The following is a 20,215-nucleotide window of genomic DNA, read 5'->3' on the forward strand; positions in this document are numbered from 1 at the left end:
TGACAGATATCCCATCAGCCAAATTCCGTCATGTTAGTGATGGAGTAACCATGTCCACCAAGATTGTGTCAGGCGCTAAGTATTTCTTACGTTTCAAGAACCTACCACTCAAAATCTTCAAAAATGTTTTTTAACAACTATTACATGATAGTTTTGTGGGAAATGTTTCCTATGAGGTTTATAAAGGGTCACTTAAGATTGGACAACTCAACTTACAGATTGTTGTCCATTGAAAATCCTGATGGCTTCCCGACAGGTCGACAGACCTTTGCCACCATAGTGCGAACAGAGCTGTAACGAGATATCCAAATCATGCATATGTCATCAACTGTCAAATTCTTAATATTCAATCAATGATGAGAGGTTTTTATCTTAAAGGATTAGTTTGATTGCCATCTTTATTCAGATTAGTCTAAATTACAGAAATATCAGGAAAAGATTGATTAGTGAGAGCATAAATCAAATAAAGAGTGTTCCGTGCGGGGCGAATGTCACTAAACTAGCTAAGAGCCTGATCTACCCTACGTAGAGAAACCCATAAAGAGTTCCTTTAGGAAAAACCCAAGATTTTGTACCATAGAGAGAACTTGTTGAGTTGTTCCAGAAACTCAGCCGAGTTCCCCACAGTTGCAGTAGCAACTGTCTGAATACCAGTGATAGGGAACTGATCACTGCAGTAGCATTGATCAGAGGGAGAACAGAAAATAGATATAGTCACCTTTAGCAGTAGCTCTCGGTAACAATCAAGGAAGGGAAGAATGATGAATGACTGCTAACTCCCTAGGAACACTCATTAATATAAAAGCACATAATAATGAAGCATCTGTGAGAATTATTCTATATTTTGATCAGTGGAAACCGCTCCTCCGATTGTGTCATCAACTTCCTATGCTTCTCTCCTCGATTCCCACGGTAAACATTCATGCAGTGTATACTAAAACAATGTATCGTACTCTGGTAACAAGGAGGAAAGTTCTCATGAGAACCTTCTTACCTAAGCTAAAGTTTCATTCAGTGTTCTACTGTGAAAACAATAGACTAAGTCAAATGCACAAAACAAATGTATCAAAAAATTTGTAGCACACATAAAATATATTTTCATTATAATTCATTCTATCAGTCTATTCATTATGCATTACAGCAAAGCTTATTGTTATACACATGACTTAACATGGTGTGATGAAGATAAACAAACAGAGATTTCAAGTCCGCACATTCTTTAGCAAGATGCTGGTACTAGGCAAAATGTCTCAAGTCTATTAAGCTTTGAGCAAGAGTCGAGAAAGATCGCTTTTGGGCCTACTAAAGGGATATGAATGATATCCTAGTACAAAAAAAATTTCAAGCGTCGTCTGCACAAATATTTGAATAAGCAAATTCTCCTTCGTGTGAGTAGCTACTGGATTTCTCTGTGACATTATTAATAAAATTCAGAATTCTTTCACGTTATAAAGAGAGCACATTTTTCTTGTGTGTCATTTTGTAATATGAAAACATTTCAGCAGCAGTTTAAATGCATTATATGGTGCAATTTTGATATGGTTTGCAAATTGGAATTAGATTTTTAAAGGTATTTCCTTTAGTCTCAAATGCCAGGACATCTTATATGGATTGGTACCGTCTCTTTAGACAGTATAATACTGTAAACGTTGAGACTGCTATGAGCAGTAGCAGTAGAATAACTATTGAAACAATCACTACAGCAGGCACCCCACAGGACACCCTCACCGTATCCAGCCTCATTCCTGCAAGAGCATTAGGAGTGCTGCAGGAGGTCTCTTCCAGATTTTCCATTCTTTCCTTGTTATTATGGAACCAGGTAAGAAACTCGATGTTGGTGCAAGAACAATCCAGTGGATTATAACTTAAATCAATGATGCTGTGACCAGATATGCCATTTACCATCTTTTGTGGTATAATTTTAATATCATTTTCTGCAAAGTTGAGCACAATTTGTCTGAGATCATAAAATGCATTGGTGCTGAACATGCCTAACCTGTTATGTTTCAGGAACACATACTTTAACTTTGTCAAAGTATAGAATGCTTCGTTGTTTATTGCGACTAGTTTACATTCAGATAAGATCAAAACTTCTAAATTAGGAACCTGCTGTAGGAGGTTATCGCTGTGAATGATGCCAGAAGGAAATGCGTTCCCCTTGAGGTTAAGAATGACCAGGTTCTTCAGGCCTTTCAGTAGATCCCTGTTGCTGGTCTCAGTTTGGCTGCTGGACAGATTCAGCATGTGTAAGTGCTGCAGGTTGCGGAAAGGTCGTGAGCCATTAACTTGAAGATGGGTATGAGTAAAATCCAGGAACTCCAAGTTCACATTGTCCTGGAACGCTACGTTTTGGACTGTGTGCATGTCATTGTAGCTTAAATTCAGATACTTCAGACTAACCAGCCCCTTGAACTGTGCACTGCAGCAATCCGAAGACCCAATGCCACTGAAGCTTAGGTCCAAGTGTTGGAGGTTTGAAAGTTCTTTGAAGCAGCCGGAGCCTAACTGCAGGGATTCCAGGTTCCCCTTGATTGAAAGATGAGTGAGCAAAGGGAAGGTGGCCAACTTGATGTCACACACACCTTCAAAATAGTTCTGATCGAGGATTAATTCAGTCAACAGACTGTTGTTACTGGTTCCAGAAGGTAGGAACCTGAGGTCGGTGCCAGTCAGATCCAGTTTTTGTATTTTGGTCAAGCACTGGAATGTGGAGCTGGAAAGATCAGAGAAGTACATGTTCTGTAAATTGACCTCAGCTGCAGTGATGTTGCAGATAGCTTGCAGCATGTGAGGAGCTATAGGGATAGGAGGAGCAACATCCCTGAAGGTGCCAATTCTAAGAATGTGGGCATTTACACCCATTAACCCTACCAAAATCACCGAAATGTCAACCCAACTGGCACATCCAGCAAAGTCGAGGGTGTAAAAGTTGTCTAAGTTGAAAGATCTAGGTTCAATGTATTTAATATAATTTCCTTTTAGAATTAAGCTTATATTAGTTGCTTGTTTCAAGTTATCCACATCGGTTGCCGATATGCTGTGTATGTTGTTTAACTGAAAATCCAAATATTGCAATCTTTTACCAGAAAAGCCAGTGGGCAATTTGATTGAAGTCATAAGATTATGTCCAAGATGTAAACTTTCCAGCATATTCAAGTTATGCATTGGAATAAAAGTTAAATTACTCAAGCCGGTCTGAGTTAGGAAGAGATGCTTGAGCGCGACAGGGCCGTCAAAGGCAGTTTCTGCCACATATATCAGTGGATTTCCAATTAATAGGAGTGTGTCCACATCTGGATTATTTTCAAATGCACCTTCATAAATCCAGCTAATCAAGCACCTGTAAATAAAAATACAAACATGAAAACCGAGTAAAAGAGACATATTATTTTTGTTTCATTCTAAATTCAGACACCAGACTGAAATAAAACCTGCACTTAATAGCGTTATGGCAGGCTATTGGTGACATCATAAATTACTTTAGATGACAGCACAAGGGACCAGTAATAATGTATGCCCATATAGTGCAAAGGCTACTGTAATAGCACAAACGAACGTTAGTAACCATTTGAAAACACATAACAAACTTCTACCACAGGGAAGACTGCTTTTGACTTTTTGGCATGTAGGCAAAACACAGCACTGGTGTTTCAGGAGGAATTGGCCAAAGACACATTGCAAATTACATGGCATATCCCTGCCCAAGCCAATGCATTGCTGCGCGTGCAAGACATCGTGTAGTACAATGAGGAGTGTGGTCGAAGAGGGGAACCCCGGTGACGTCTGTAGACGCAATCAAGCTCTGGGCAGCCTTTCTTTGGGCAAACGATGCTTCGACATCCTAGGATGAGACTCTCTCCATTCCCAAACCCCAATGAGGAGACGAGAGCTTTGGCATCCTTACATTTTGGAATCTTAAACTACTTGGGTCCTAGCTTGTGATTTAGGGTTAGGTGTTAATTATATCAGCTATGATATGCAGGGTATAAGGTAAAATTCCAGCCATGCTTTCTCTGCTTTTCATTCTTCAGAGGTTGGAAATTTAAGTACAATTAAAGTGGATAACACCTGCTATTTGCTGCACTGAAAATTGCTGAAATGTGGCGTAAAGTACTGTCATGTAGTTCCTACAAATCTATATGGGGTCTGCTCGTTTAGACAACATAAACTAAGGGATTGGTGTCCAGACTGATTCCAGACACCCCCCACAGGATATGTTCACTTGTAGACCAGCTAGCTCACAGTGCCACTATAAGCCCCACAACCTTACCAAGGAGCGAATAGTTTCTGGCAACTATTGAACATGACAACCCTTATCCCTCAGGGATCGTGGAAACAGAACAGTACATTTTTCTCAGTCACTCATACTCACTTTGTCTCAGAGAGATACACAGAATAAATGGTGGGGATGTTTTCATTAAGCATTTATTGAACCAGCGTCATTCTAGTGTAAAATACATGTGCTGCAACAACCGTTAGCCAAAAACAAATATATATGATTACTAGCACCAACAGAGTAAATAAAAGGTAGAATTCTACCATAATGCTAAAACATTGGATATATGCAGGCTTATAGATACATGACAGTAATAATGTGTACTCCTATGATGCTAACCCTAAACTAGATGTACCTAAATGTATCTAGCATGTATGTAGGTGTATAGCCAAAAATCCCCTTAGGAAAGAGTCAACACCATTACCTGATGTGAGACAGCATAGGACCCTGTCTTGGTCTTGAGATGTACACCCCGCAAGGGATGTCAGACCACTGCTTGCTGGAGATTCTGCATGTAGGGACCTCAGCATCTCATGTCAGCGTGTCAGCATGGAAGTCTTTCTCCTTATTTTGCCCAGTGAAGATGTGGTTCTTATTTACCCAAAAGGTACCCTCGGGTTCTACCTAGATGTGTCATGGTACTCTGGGAATGTCGGCCAAGGATGACGATAGTGATGACCCGTTTACAGAGTTAATATACAGAATATGGTAATCCTCCTGCGATACTGAGAATCTTCATGCATAATAAATGAGGCTAGTTTTCAGAGAAAACCACACATTTATGCAGCACCTAACTAGATAAAAGGTCAGCACCAAACTTGTTATGTAGAACAATGGTAGGACAAATGTAGTTGAAAGGTTGTGTAACTACCTAGCCCCATATTGGGGTACACTGGGGTTCATAACAGTACCATATAAAAGTACATGGTCATTATCAAGTTTCTAGTCAGAACAAAAACATGATGTCATTTTTTAAGTGCAGACAGGAACACAGTAATTACGTATTAGGTGTGATGTAAGTAAGAAAAACTTGACATTACATTACATCTTAATCTGACCTGGCCAATATACAAAGGCCTCTGTAAAATATTTAAAAATGATAAGAATGTGAAATCATGGGCTACTGTACCTCGTTAAGTCTAAGTGTCGCAGACTCTGAAATCTGCTGAAAGTAGATGGGTAAATGGCAAAAAGAGCATTGAAACTGAAGTCCAGAATTTTCAGAATGGATGGGAGGCTTCCGGGAATCTCATTCAGTCCTAAATCATAACAGGTGTAGCTTTCATCTCCCATAACCTGAGAAAGGAAATACATGTGTTTAGATATGCACTGAACTCACTGATCATAACCTAAAAAACAAAAAACATGCTCTTAAAAGAAAAACAAGCAAATCTGGGATCAAGGGCAGCTCCATTGGCACTTGGGTGTCAAGAGAGTTCACTTGTGAACATCCCACACTGCTCACAAGTACTTGACAAGCATTACCATTGCTACCCATAGGTTACAATGTTTACGGCATGTGGGTTTTAAAATTTACCCCCTGCCCAAAATGCTTCAATTCACTGAAAGATATTAGATTCTTGCAGGATCAAATGGGACAAGGAAAATTGGTCCAACTTCTTGTACCAGGTACAAAACCGACACTTCCTACCCAGGGAATTTAATGCAGGGTAACTAGGGCCATATCAAACGATCTATGCCTGGCTGATAGAAGGAGATCGTCTCTCTAAGGTATGCTGTGCCCCCACTGGGCAGGGCTCTATCCACATGGCAGAGGAGTTTATTAATCCCTCTCTTTTTTATGGGCAGCCGATGGAGATATCTTAGGAGCTACTCTGTAGCTAATGCAAGAAGAAATTGACAAATCAGTCCATCGGCTGCCTTCAGCACTGCTTGCAACCTGCCAGCAATGAGTCATTTATGGCAACAAGCAGGGCATTGTCATAATCTTGGCGACTGGTTATAGGGGCTGCATAATTATCTGGGCTATGTAGCGCAATACAGTAAAATATCTTTTTACTCAGGACATTAAAGTCCTCATACTGAGTGTCATCTAGTAGAAAATCTAGGTTCCTAGCATCTTTTCTCAAGGCAGGGGGGTCCCCAGTTGTTGTGGCCACCAGCCGTTTGTCCAAACCCAGCTGGCCCTGCCAAAAATGACAACCTCTGTTTTGTCTCCATTAAGCTGGAGACAATTCTGTTCCATCCAACATGCCGCTGCTTGAAGTCATTTTCAGGAATTCATCCTGGATGCTCCCTGGTCCTCTGCAAATGATACCATACGTTCAGCTGTATCTGCATATGATATAGTAAAATAACTGTAATTTAAAGCCTTATTCTCTGACAACCCAGGCCAGGGGTGCCACGTATATATTAAATAAAGTGGGGCCCCATGAAGATCCCTGTGGTCCCCTTCACAATGTAAAGGTGATCTTTGACTTAAATGGAGGCAGAGATCTCTGTGCGAGAAAGTCAGCACACCAGGCCAAGTCCCATGAGTGCATGCCTGTTTCCCTTAGACTTTTGATCAGAATCGGGTGTGAAATCATATCAAAGGCTGCTGGTTCAGATGAAGGAGGGCATCAGGCCTGCCCTCAACCACATTGGTCCAAAATAGATCAGTTACTGCCAGAAAGGTGGTCTCCGTGCCATGCCCTGCTGTAAAAACGGATTGAGCCAGGATGTTATTGACAACAAAATATTGGGTCAGCTGTGTGCTAATTATCTTCTGCTGTAATTTGGCCAGTTAGGTCAGCAGCAAGATGGGCCAGTAATTGAACTGGACAGATGGATCAGTGCTGAGCTTCTTTATGGTAGGCTGCACATGAGCATGTTTCTACATCTTTGAAACGTTTACACTATTGAGAGAAAGATTGAACTTCTCTCCCAGTAAAGGCTCAAAAAAAGGCAAACAAAGGGAAGTGCACAAGTGCAGGGCACGGATCATCAGGAGATCTATAATGAAAAGAGGGAAAACTGGACTTTTGCTACAATGATTTGAGTAAAAAGCTTGCTTATAAGCGAATATACTACTACAAAAAAGGCCAAATCCATCTATGCTTCACCGACTTAAGTAGCACTTTTGATCTCATTAATCATGTTAAGCTATGGAAGACTTTAGAACTCATGGGTGCCCCCATTGACTTAATTTCCTTTCTGTCCCACTTTTATAATCACTTTACCGCCCAGGTGCACTGTGGAACTAATGGAGAGTGCAAATCAGGTTTCACAGTCAGGCGAGTCATTCGGCAAGGGTGCATTCTTGTACCCTTCCTGTTCGCCCTCTACGTAAAGGGGGTAGATAAATACCTACAGCAACTGACAGTCGATCCCCCTAAAATAGGCGATTGCCCTACCCCAATCTTCCTTTATGCTGACGATGCGGTACTAATAGCACGAACTGCTAATGGCTTACAACACCTAATTACAGGTTTTTTCACATATATGGAGGGCAAAGATATGAAACTGAATCTAGCAAAGATGTTTGTAATAAAATGTGGGAATGGAAAAATTAAGAGAAGGACACAAATTGCTTAGAGGCAAGCACTAACTGCAACCCTGTGCTTCTTAGGTTTACATTTCTCTAACAGTGGCTTATGGGATCCATATCTGCAGATTGGCAAAATGAAATATCCATGCTCTAAGGAAGCAATTTTCAGGTTTGATGTGAAAATTGGTAATAAGCCTCTTTGAGAGATATTACACCTATATAAGTGCAAATGCGTTAGTAATTTTCTTTTCCCCTCCGCCCTCCATGGAGTGCACGGAATTCCCAAAAACTCAGCTCCGCAATGTGTAGCAGAGTTTTTTCCTCGCTCGTGCTTGACAACATAAAGTTGGCGAGCGTGAGTGATGAAAAATGTACTATCGACTACTTTCCTACAAGATTTCTCAACACAGCAGTCACGGATGGCCGCAAGCGCTCGTGTTGAAAAACGTTCCGTTCATGTTGATGAGGCTGCCGCTCCATTTGAAGAGCTACTCGAGCAGCAGAAAGAAGCAGTGCCCTCTTGAGCTGCGCATGGTGCAGTTCGTACAACAAACACACTTGTGGAGCTACGTTTAGCGCGTCAGAGTTTTTGGGTCACTTTTCGGAGTTATACGTAGCGGAACTCTGCACAATCTACCCAGGCCACCTATTAGGAATGCCACCTATGGGGCCATCATATGGGGTATGGAAGATGGTAAGCTTTTGCAGGTGTCAGAGAGCAACTTTTTGTGTAGGCTCTTAGCAGTACCACGATCTACCTCCACCTACATTGTTATAGCTACATTGAAGATACCATTAACATCAGCGCACTCCTCACCTGGCATAGCATTTGGAGTACGGCTGGAACCAAATTTATAAAAGCAGTACTTCAAGACTGTCTGGCCCTTGACCACAGAGATAAAATTCTCTGGCTCCCTCAAGTAAAAAATCTCATAAATGAAATAGAACCAAATATTATTCTAGATGACCCAGCCAGTATATTATGCTATAGAAAAAAGGAATTGAAGTTACTTCTTCTAACACATAGAATTTCTAGGAGAGAACCCAGCGAGAATGTCAAACCATCAGTCCTGAGCTATCTCGCTGGACCCACACAATCAAGCACCCAAATTTACTTATCCCTTGTAACTAACTCACAGGACACAATCTACCTCACAAGGCCACGGCTAGTTATCACACATTTTTTATAGCATTTCCAAATGTGGGGTATGGAAAGAGAACGTAGCCAAATGCCTTTGTGATGGTTTATCTGTGCAATTGACACAACACTTTGTGCTGTTTTAAAACCGTTTAATAAGGCACATTGTTTGTTTTCCCACAAGGCTGCTTTTAACTTTTTATGGAAGCTTGATACAGTGGAATTATGTTTTGCAGTTTCCTCATTTATATCCCCAGCCATAAAAATAAGGAAGGCAAAATTTAGTTTCCGAGCTTGACTAATTTCTTCTATTGTATCTTAAGTCGAGAAAGGACAATTCCCCGACTAAGTGCTGTTGTATCTCCATGTGATGCTTGCTTGCGACCAGAAGTGAATCAACCTTTTTTTAGTTGTTATTGAACTGCATCCAATATTAGGCTTTTTAATTTTCAAATGTATTACTGTATTGTTTTTATTGTAAGTATCTTTTATTGAATTTTAATCTGAATAAAGATTTTTTAAATTGAAAAATTGAGTAAAGGAACCAAGACTGGTGAAGTGTTTTGAGTCCCACTGATTGGATGATAGAATAAAGTATTGTGTAGCCTGGTATACAAAATCATTATAAATGCTGTGGTGGATGAACTCTCGTAAATCCTCTCTATCTGGAACTTTCTCCTTATCATTTAAAGTAGTTTGTGATAACTACTAATTGCGCTTAGGTGCCTTGGCCTTAGAGTGTAGCCATGCTCTTTGCAACCTTTTACAATTTTGCTTCTGCTTTCTGAGATCTTCTTTATCCTACCTAGCCTGAGGAGAGTTATGCCCAGTTTAAGAGGGATGATATTGCCTAAGGCCTGTTTCAGCGCAGTCATAAAACCACGTGGCAGTATCCATTCTCCCCTCTTTTGCAATGTCTGGTGGCCTAAATACTGCCCTGAGTTTATTTTTGTTACCCTCTCCTGGGCCTGGGATGCTTGTTGGGTATTGCTTGAGTATTAGCTGATTTGATCATCCAAAGCAATCTTGAAACTAACAAGGAAATCATCTCTCCAAATAATTGCTACTGAGATTTTGAGTTACTAAAAACCAGATCCAACATGTGCCCTGCCTCATGTGTAGGTCCGAGACTAAGCGGATCAGTTCCACAGCTTAAAAACTTCTCTATGTTTTACCACCTTCCCACTCTTTTCTGTCTCCAAGTGATAATTAAAGTCACTTAAAGTCTTACACACTCAAGACATTATCCCTTTGTATCCTGCCACCAGATTCCTCTTCATAGTGCTTTATATGACCACTTGTGGATTGAAGAGTTTTAAGAGTACATGTATGCATCTGGTATTTTGTAGCAATGACCTAGACAAAAGTTAGCAGAGTGCTGTTCAGTGTCAAAGGCAAGCATAAAGACAAAGAGTAATGGGAGATGTCTTATAGAGTTATTTAAAGAGTTGTGTCTTCTACTCTTTCCTAATAAGGCGGTCCTGATGGATACAGGGATTTTGCTCCAGAACCTAGGTGCATAGATGAAAGACAGCTGCTTTGTTGCTTTTTCACGTCTTAGTCTGCAGTCAGTCTTTTGGTGTCCTGGCTAAGGGTGTGCCAAGAACCACTAGAGATGGTGATCTTGCCTGCAGGATAAGGAGAGATGCTGGTTATGATAACTTTGTTAATGAGCGGAGGGTTACCCACAGGTTTCCTGGCGCTAAAACAGGACTAACAATGAAAAGGGCTGAAGTATAGAGCTGGGGGCTAATCTAGGCATGTGTTTTAACACATTTTATTGGTTTTACAAGAAATATATATGCTGAGAGGCCAAAATAGAGATAAACATAAAGCAGTGAACTATACTTCGCTTCCACACCCCCACCCACATTCTAGCAATATGATATTAAGTATGTCCAGTAACCAGATCACAACACAATGCCCCTGCAATCCTCCAATGCCTGCCATATCTTCAGGTGCTTTTGTGGACTGCCCCGAACCTTATGCACTGCCACCTCTAAACCCATACAGTGATCCATGCCACTTTTCCACACCACTAAGGACGGAAGGGCCGTGGACTTCCACTCTCTTGCTATGTCTCGGTTTACCAGAGTTAGACCGAGAAACAATAAGGACAGTTGATATCGATTACCTCCTAGTGCATCAATGATGTGAAGGAGAGTGAGTTTCGGGTCTAATCTAGGCATGATTTTTTGAAGTGCCAGGTCTTCAGGCTTTTCCGGAAGTGCAGCAAATTAGACACCAGATGAATGTTGAGTGGGAGAGAATTCCAGATCACTGGGACTTGTGCTGCAAAATATTTACCACCAGATTTACATTTCTGGAATTTCAGAATGGCCAGAAGCTAGAATGAGAAGATTTCAAATTGTGGTTAGGGGAGTAATGTTTCACCTACTTAGAAATGTATTCAGTGGCAAGTCCTCAAAAACTCCGTTAAGGTTATGCAGCATGGCTTGAATACGGTCCACTGGTAAATAGGCAGCCAATGGAGTTCCTCCAATAAATGATTGGAATGCGCCCATTTCGGGTGGTGGTTTATAAGGCAAGCAGCTTTGTTTTGTATGGCCAGTAGTGGCTGGAGTGTGTTTCAGGGGGCCCTAAATACACTGAGTTTTCATAGTCCAGTCTCAATATGACTGTACCATCAGCATGGTTTTCTGGCTTCAAAAGGGCGTTGTGGAGTGTTTTTTCTAAGCACTTAGAAACTACTGCACCCACCTGCTTATTCAGAGTGAGGTTGTTGACAATAAATCCCAGACTCTTAGCTGACTGGTTATGTTTTGAAAGAGGTCTTATGTCGGAGGTCAGTAATCCTGGTTCCATAGGTTGCTCTTATTCTTGAGAATTTCTATTGTTTTTTTCAGTGTTTAGTTTTAGTTGATTCACTATTATCCCATCGAAGATCAAACGCACCATTATTTTGAAAATACAGGTGTGAAGCGGCTGTACCATCCAAATAAATGAGCAAACGAGAATTTTTGGCTTAGATTTATAACCTCCCCAAGCAGCCTCTCAAAGCCAATTCATGAATCACAGGCTTCAAGTATAGATTAAATAGATGTGGGGATAAGGCTGAGCCCAGGAGAACCCCATAATGCAATGTACGGCAATCCTTTAATAACCTGCCTGCTATATTTGGTCAACTAGGATCATATAGTACATGTGCTGAATGCAGCCAACAAATCTAGCAGGACCAGACCCACAGTCAAGTCTTGGGCTTCATCCCATCTTAGGTCATCAACCACAAATAGGATAACTGACTCCATGCAATGTAATGGTTTAAAGCCTGCTTACAAAGGGTGAAGTTAATCTGAGGACTGGATATGCTTGCATATTTCATTTTCAATTTGCGATTCAAGGATTTTATCAGGGTAGGGAAGTAATGAGATCAGTCTATAATTCTTAAGAATTTCAGGATATTCACCTTTTTTCTTTTTAGTAAGGATAATATTATGGCATTTTAAGTGATTCAGGGACTAAGGCCTGTTGATAAGACTTATTTAAAAGCATTCTCAAGGGATTTCTGACTACCAATGAGATAGATAGATAGTGGACGGGCCCATCGGGCAGCATGATTTGACCTTCATCATTAGCTTGAGCATCCTATCCTCACTAATTTCTTGAAATTGTGTAAGAATGATGGGAGTTGATTCCCTTCTAGCCACTTCCCTACTCTTATTGGTAGAGGCAATGCTTTCTTTGATACGCTTAATTTTATCTGAAAAATAGTTGTTCGGAGTATCAAAAAAGGCCTGTCTAGGCATGAATGTACCTGAGATCTTCTCAGAAGAGGAAAGCTCTTTCACAATATTGAACATTCCCTTTTGATAGAAAGTAAGATTTTCCTGTTGTACTATGTAGAGTTTATCTTTAGTAGCTTCCCTTTATAGCTTGATAGTCCTGTGTAAAATTATATTTAATTTTCTTCATCATACGTTTTATGGCAGTTTTGCTTGAGTTGACATACTTCAAGTTTAGCCTCTTTTAGTACAGTAGAATACCGAGGCACAGGCTTGGTTTGATTTGCCACCCATTGTTTAACTGGCAGAACATGATTGTCATAGGCATGCCTGATACAGGACCTATAATCTACTTCTGCCAGCTTAATATTTTCACTGGATATGGGCTTTGATATAAGTATGGTCTTCTTCCTAATAACATGGCACCATTTGTTTAAGGTTTTTTAGTTTAGTCTTTTACAATAATCTGGTTGAATACAGAAGTTTATCAGATGATAGTCTGACCTAAGGCATTGCTGAATGGGTACATTTGAAAGAGTTAAGTTAAGCGTCCAAACTAGATCCAGAATCTTACGCAGAATATGAGTTGGGCTGGTGATGTGTTCCACTAGATTAAGTGAGCCATGGCTTTGACAAATTCCTTGCCTTTAGGTCCTGAATTGTCATCAATATGATTAAGTCCCCAAGGATGAATAATCTTGAGTGGTTACTTATTAATGGGCACAGGAATTCATAAAACGTTTGAGCAAATGTTGCCATATTACGGGGTGGATGGTATTTTAATAGGGAAGCTATTGAGATAGTGCCAGATTCAGTTTTAAAAAGAAGTAAATCTACACCTTCAATCAAAGGGATTTTTAGTAAGGAGGAACGGATACAGTGATAGATAATTTCAGCTACACCTTCTCCTCATCTTATCATTTCTATTTATGGATAAATCATAATAGCTATTATGTAGAACTTCAACAATATCATCAACAGCTTCCTCGATGAGCCATGTTTCAGCCAGAAACATAATATCAAGTTTAGTTACTTTTAATAATTTGTGTATTTCTATCTTGTGTTTGACTCATGACTGTGTATTTTGGTTATTTACAACAAGGGGTGGTGATGGACAGAGTCTCTGAATTAAGCAGAATACTCTCACCCAGTCAAGAGATCAGGGCTAGATCCAACACCGTTTTTTAGCTCATTGCACCATCCCAGTTTCAGAACCTGGCTGTATGCAAATTAGTCTGTCCCTGGCCCAGTGCATCATGGGAACAGGGCAGACCAGACTACAAAAGCCAATTCTTACACTGGGAAGGAAACAAGCTTCCGGGGACCGGTTTCTGGCATTTCAGCCGTCTTCGGCCCGGCTTGCTTGAATCCTGATGGTGCAATGAGCAAGGGACTCACATCTGAGTATACCCTTCCACGCTTAGGGTGGACACAAATATTTACAACAAGGGGTGGTGATGGACAGAGTCTCTGAATTAAGCAGAATACTCTCACCCAGTCAAGAGATCAGGGCTAGATCCAACACCGTTTTTTAGCTCATTGCACCATCCCAGTTTCAGAACCTGGCTGTATGCAAATTAGTCTGTCCCTGGCCCAGTGCATCATGGGAACAGGGCAGACCAGACTACAAAAGCCAATTCTTACACTGGGAAGGAAACAAGCTTCCGGGGACCGGTTTCTGGCATTTCAGCCGTCTTCGGCCCGGCTTGCTTGAATCCTGATGGTGCAATGAGCAAGGGACTCACATCTGAGTATACCCTTCCACGCTTAGGGTGGACAAAAATATTTACAACAAGGGGTGGTGATGGACAGAGTCTCTGAATTAAGGAGAATACTCTCACCCAGTCAAGAGATCAGGGCTAGATCCAACACCGTTTTTTAGCTCATTGCACCATCCCAGTTTCAGAACCTGGCTGTATGCAAATTAGTCTGTCCCTGGCCCAGTGCATCATGGGAACAGGGCAGACCAGACTACAAAAGCCAATTCTTACACTGGGAAGGAAACAAGCTTCCGGGGACCGGTTTCTGGCATTTCAGCCGTCTTCGGCCCGGCTTGCTTGAATCCTGATGGTGCAATGAGCAAGGGACTCACATCTGAGTATACCCTTCCACGCTTAGGGTGGACAAAAATATTTACAACAAGGGGTGGTGATGGACAGAGTCTCTGAATTAAGCAGAAAACTCTCACCCAGTCAAGAGATCAGGGCTAGATCCAACACCGTTTTTTAGCTCATTGCACCATCCCAGTTTCAGAACCTGGCTGTATGCAAATTAGTCTGTCCCTGGCCCAGTGCATCATGGGAACAGGGCAGACCAGACTACAAAAGCCAATTCTTACACTGGGAAGGAAACAAGCTTCCGGGGACCGGTTTCTGGCATTTCAGCCGTCTTCGGCCCGGCTTGCTTGAATCCTGATGGTGCAATGAGCAAGGGACTCACATCTGAGTATACCCTTCCACGCTTAGGGTGGACAAAAATATTTACAACAAGGGGTGGTGATGGACAGAGTCTCTGAATTAAGCAGAATACTCTCACCCAGTCAAGAGATCAGGGCTAGATCCAACACCGTTTTTTAGCTCATTGCACCATCCCAGTTTCAGAACCTGGCTGTATGCAAATTAGTCTGTCCCTGGCCCAGTGCATCATGGGAACAGGGCAGACCAGACTACAAAAGCCAATTCTTACACTGGGAAGGAAACAAGCTTCCGGGGACCGGTTTCTGGCATTTCAGCCGTCTTTGGCCCGGCTTGCTTGAATCCTGATGGTGCAATGAGCAAGGGACTCACATCTGAGTATACCCTTCCACGCTTAGGGTGGACAAAAATATTTACAACAAGGGGTGGTGATGGACAGAGTCTCTGAATTAAGCAGAATACTCTCACCCAGTCAAGAGATCAGGGCTAGATCCAACACCGTTTTTTAGCTCATTGCACCATCCCAGTTTCAGAACCTGGCTGTATGCAAATTAGTCTGTCCCTGGCCCAGTGCATCATGGAAACAGGGCGGACCAGACTACGAAAGCCAATTCTTACACTGGGAAGGAAACAAGCTTCCGGGGACCGGTTTCTGGCATTTCAGCCGTCTTCGGCCCGGCTTGCTTGAATCCTGATGGTGCAATGAGCAAGGGACTCACATCTGAGTATACCCTTCCACGCTTAGGGTGGACAAAAATATTTACAACAAGGGGTGGTGATGGACAGTCTCTGAATTAAGCAGAATACTCTCACCCAGTCAAGAGATCAGGGCTAGATCCAACACCGTTTTTTAGCTCATTGCACCATCCCAGTTTCAGAACCTGGCTGTATGCAAATTAGTCTGTCCCTGGCCCAGTGCATCATGGGAACAGGGCAGACCAGACTACAAAAGCCAATTCTTACACTGGGAAGGAAACAAGCTTCCGGGGACCGGTTTCTGGCATTTCAGCCGTCTTCGGCCCGGCTTGCTTGAATCCTGATGGTGCAATGAGCAAGGGACTCACATCTGAGTATACCCTTCCACGCTTAGGGTGGACAAAAATATTTACAACAAGGGGTGGTGATGGACAGAGTCTCTGAATTAAGGAGAATACTCTCACCCAGTCAAGAGATCAGGGCTAGATCCAACACCGTTTTTTAGCTCATTGCACCATCCCAGTTTCAGAACCTGGCTGTATGCAAATTAGTCTGTCCCTGGCCCAGTGCATCATGGGAACAGGGCAGACCAGACTACAAAAGCCAATTCTTACACTGGGAAGGAAACAAGCTTCCGGGGACCGGTTTCTGGCATTTCAGCCGTCTTCGGCCCGGCTTGCTTGAATCCTGATGGTGCAATGAGCAAGGGACTCACATCTGAGTATACCCTTCCACGCTTAGGGTGGACAAAAATATTTACAACAAGGGGTGGTGATGGACAGAGTCTCTGAATTAAGCAGAAAACTCTCACCCAGTCAAGAGATCAGGGCTAGATCCAACACCGTTTTTTAGCTCATTGCACCATCCCAGTTTCAGAACCTGGCTGTATGCAAATTAGTCTGTCCCTGGCCCAGTGCATCATGGGAACAGGGCAGACCAGACTACAAAAGCCAATTCTTACACTGGGAAGGAAACAAGCTTCCGGGGACCGGTTTCTGGCATTTCAGCCGTCTTCGGCCCGGCTTGCTTGAATCCTGATGGTGCAATGAGCAAGGGACTCACATCTGAGTATACCCTTCCACGCTTAGGGTGGACAAAAATATTTACAACAAGGGGTGGTGATGGACAGAGTCTCTGAATTAAGCAGAATACTCTCACCCAGTCAAGAGATCAGGGCTAGATCCAACACCGTTTTTTAGCTCATTGCACCATCCCAGTTTCAGAACCTGGCTGTATGCAAATTAGTCTGTCCCTGGCCCAGTGCATCATGGGAACAGGGCAGACCAGACTACAAAAGCCAATTCTTACACTGGGAAGGAAACAAGCTTCCGGGGACCGGTTTCTGGCATTTCAGCCGTCTTTGGCCCGGCTTGCTTGAATCCTGATGGTGCAATGAGCAAGGGACTCACATCTGAGTATACCCTTCCACGCTTAGGGTGGACAAAAATATTTACAACAAGGGGTGGTGATGGACAGAGTCTCTGAATTAAGCAGAATACTCTCACCCAGTCAAGAGATCAGGGCTAGATCCAACACCGTTTTTTAGCTCATTGCACCATCCCAGTTTCAGAACCTGGCTGTATGCAAATTAGTCTGTCCCTGGCCCAGTGCATCATGGAAACAGGGCGGACCAGACTACGAAAGCCAATTCTTACACTGGGAAGGAAACAAGCTTCCGGGGACCGGTTTCTGACATTTCAGCCGTCTTCGGCCCGGCTTGCTTGAATCCTGATGGTGCAATGAGCAAGGGACTCACATCTGAGTATACCCTTCCACGCTTAGGGTGGACAAAAATATTTACAACAAGGGGTGGTGATGGACAGAGTCTCTGAATTAAGCAGAATACTCTCACCCAGTCAAGAGATCAGGGCTAGATCCAACACCGTTTTTTAGCTCATTGCACCATCCCAGTTTCAGAACCTGGCTGTATGCAAATTAGTCTGTCCCTGGCCCAGTGCATCATGGGAACAGGGCAGACCAGACTACAAAAGCCAATTCTTACACTGGGAAGGAAACAAGCTTCCGGGGACCGGTTTCTGGCATTTCAGCCGTCTTCGGCCCGGCTTGCTTGAATCCTGATGGTGCAATGAGCAAGGGACTCACATCTGAGTATACCCTTCCACGCTTAGGGTGGACAAAAATATTTACAACAAGGGGTGGTGATGGACAGAGTTTCTGAATTAAGCAGAATACTCTCACCCAGTCAAGAGATCAGGGCTAGATCCAACACCGTTTTTTAGCTCATTGCACCATCCCAGTTTCAGAACCTGGCTGTATGCAAATTAGTCTGTCCCTGGCCCAGTGCATCATGGGAACAGGGAAGACCAGACTACAAAAGCCAATTCTTACACTGGGAAGGAAACAAGCTTCCGGGGACCGGTTTCTGACATTTCAGCCGTCTTCGGCCCGGCTTGCTTGAATCCTGATGGTGCAATGAGCAAGGGACTCACATCTGAGTATACCCTTCCACGCTTAGGGTGGACAAAAATATTTACAACAAGGGGTGGTGATGGACAGAGTCTCTGAATTAAGCAGAATACTCTCACCCAGTCAAGAGATCAGGGCTAGATCCAACACCGTTTTTTAGCTCATTGCACCATCCCAGTTTCAGAACCTGGCTGTATGCAAATTAGTCTGTCCCTGGCCCAGTGCATCATGGGAACAGGGCAGACCAGACTACAAAAGCCAATTCTTACACTGGGAAGGAAACAAGCTTCCGGGGACCGGTTTCTGGCATTTCATCCGTCTTCGGCCCGGCTTGCTTGAATCCTGATGGTGCAATGAGCAAGGGACTCACATCTGAGTATACCCTTCCACGCTTAGGGTGGACAAAAATATTTACAACAAGGGGTGGTGATGGACAGAGTCTCTGAATTAAGCAGAATACTCTCACCCAGTCAAGAGATCAGGGCTAGATCCAACACCTTTTTTAGCTCATTGCACCATCCCAGTTTCAGAACCTGGCTGTATGCAAATTAGTCTGTCCCTGGCCCAGTGCATCATGGGAACAGGGCAGACCAGACTACAAAAGCCAATTCTTACACTGGGAAGGAAACAAGCTTCCGGGGACCGGTTTCTGGCATTTCAGCCGTCTTCGGCCCGGCTTGCTTGAATCCTGATGGTGCAATGAGCAAGGGACTCACATCTGAGTATACCCTTCCACGCTTAGGGTGGACAAAAATATTTACAACAAGGGGTGGTGATGGACAGAGTCTCTGAATTAAGCAGAATACTCTCACCCAGTCAAGAGATCAGGGCTAGATCCAACACCTTTTTTTAGCTCATTGCACCATCCCAGTTTCAGAACCTGGCTGTATGCAAATTAGTCTGTCCCTGGCCCAGTGCATCATGGGAACAGGGCAGACCAGACTACAAAAGCCAATTCTTACACTGGGAAGGAAACAAGCTTCCGGGGACCGGTTTCTGGCATTTCAGCCGTCTTCGGCCCGGCTTGCTTGAATCCTGATGGTGCAATGAGCAAGGGACTCACATCTGAGTATACCCTTCCACGCTTAGGGTGGACAAAAATATTTACAACAAGGGGTGGTGATGGACAGAGTCTCTGAATTAAGCAGAAAACTCTCACCCAGTCAAGAGATCAGGGCTAGATCCAACACCGTTTTTTAGCTCATTGCACCATCCCAGTTTCAGAACCTGGCTGTATGCAAATTAGTCTGTCCCTGGCCCAGTGCATCATGGGAACAGGGCAGACCAGACTACAAAAGCCAATTCTTACACTGGGAAGGAAACAAGCTTCCGGGGACCGGTTTCTGGCATTTCAGCCGTCTTCGGCCCGGCTTGCTTGAATCCTGATGGTGCAATGAGCAAGGGACTCACATCTGAGTATACCCTTCCACGCTTAGGGTGGACAAAAATATTTACAACAAGGGGTGGTGATGGACAGAGTCTCTGAATTAAGCAGAATACTCTCACCCAGTCAAGAGATCAGGGCTAGATCCAACACCGTTTTTTAGCTCATTGCACCATCCCAGTTTCAGAACCTGGCTGTATGCAAATTAGTCTGTCCCTGGCCCAGTGCATCATGGGAACAGGGCAGACCAGACTACAAAAGCCAATTCTTACACTGGGAAGGAAACAAGCTTCCGGGGACCGGTTTCTGGCATTTCAGCCGTCTTCGGCCCGGCTTGCTTGAATCCTGATGGTGCAATGAGCAAGGGACTCACATCTGAGTATACCCTTCCACGCTTAGGGTGGACAAAAATATTTACAACAAGGGGTGGTGATGGACAGAGTCTCTGAATTAAGCAGAATACTCTCACCCAGTCAAGAGATCAGGGCTAGATCCAACACCTTTTTTAGCTCATTGCACCATCCCAGTTTCAGAACCTGGCTGTATGCAAATTAGTCTGTCCCTGGCCCAGTGCATCATGGGAACAGGGCAGACCAGACTACAAAAGCCAATTCTTACACTGGGAAGGAAACAAGCTTCCGGGGACC

At 43.2% G+C, this 20,215-nt stretch overlaps 1 protein-coding gene across 1 annotated transcript in view; it reads right to left on the minus strand.

The window, feature by feature from the left end:
• Window positions 1–1,602: 1,602 nt before the first annotated feature.
• CD180 (CD180 molecule) overlaps window positions 1,603–20,215 on the minus strand; it is an 82,023-nt gene continuing 63,410 nt past the window's right edge. The window contains exons 2-3 of the mRNA XM_078677310.1: window positions 5,406–5,572; window positions 1,603–3,340 (exon numbers count right to left, since the gene is read on the minus strand). Coding sequence (XP_078533436.1) covers window positions 1,603–3,340; window positions 5,406–5,572 — 1,905 coding nt within the window. The remainder of the gene's footprint in view (window positions 3,341–5,405; window positions 5,573–20,215) is intronic.

This window comes from Lissotriton helveticus, chromosome 2_1 (genome assembly GCF_964261635.1).
Source record: "Lissotriton helveticus chromosome 2_1, aLisHel1.1, whole genome shotgun sequence".
NCBI lineage: Eukaryota > Metazoa > Chordata > Amphibia > Caudata > Salamandridae > Lissotriton > Lissotriton helveticus.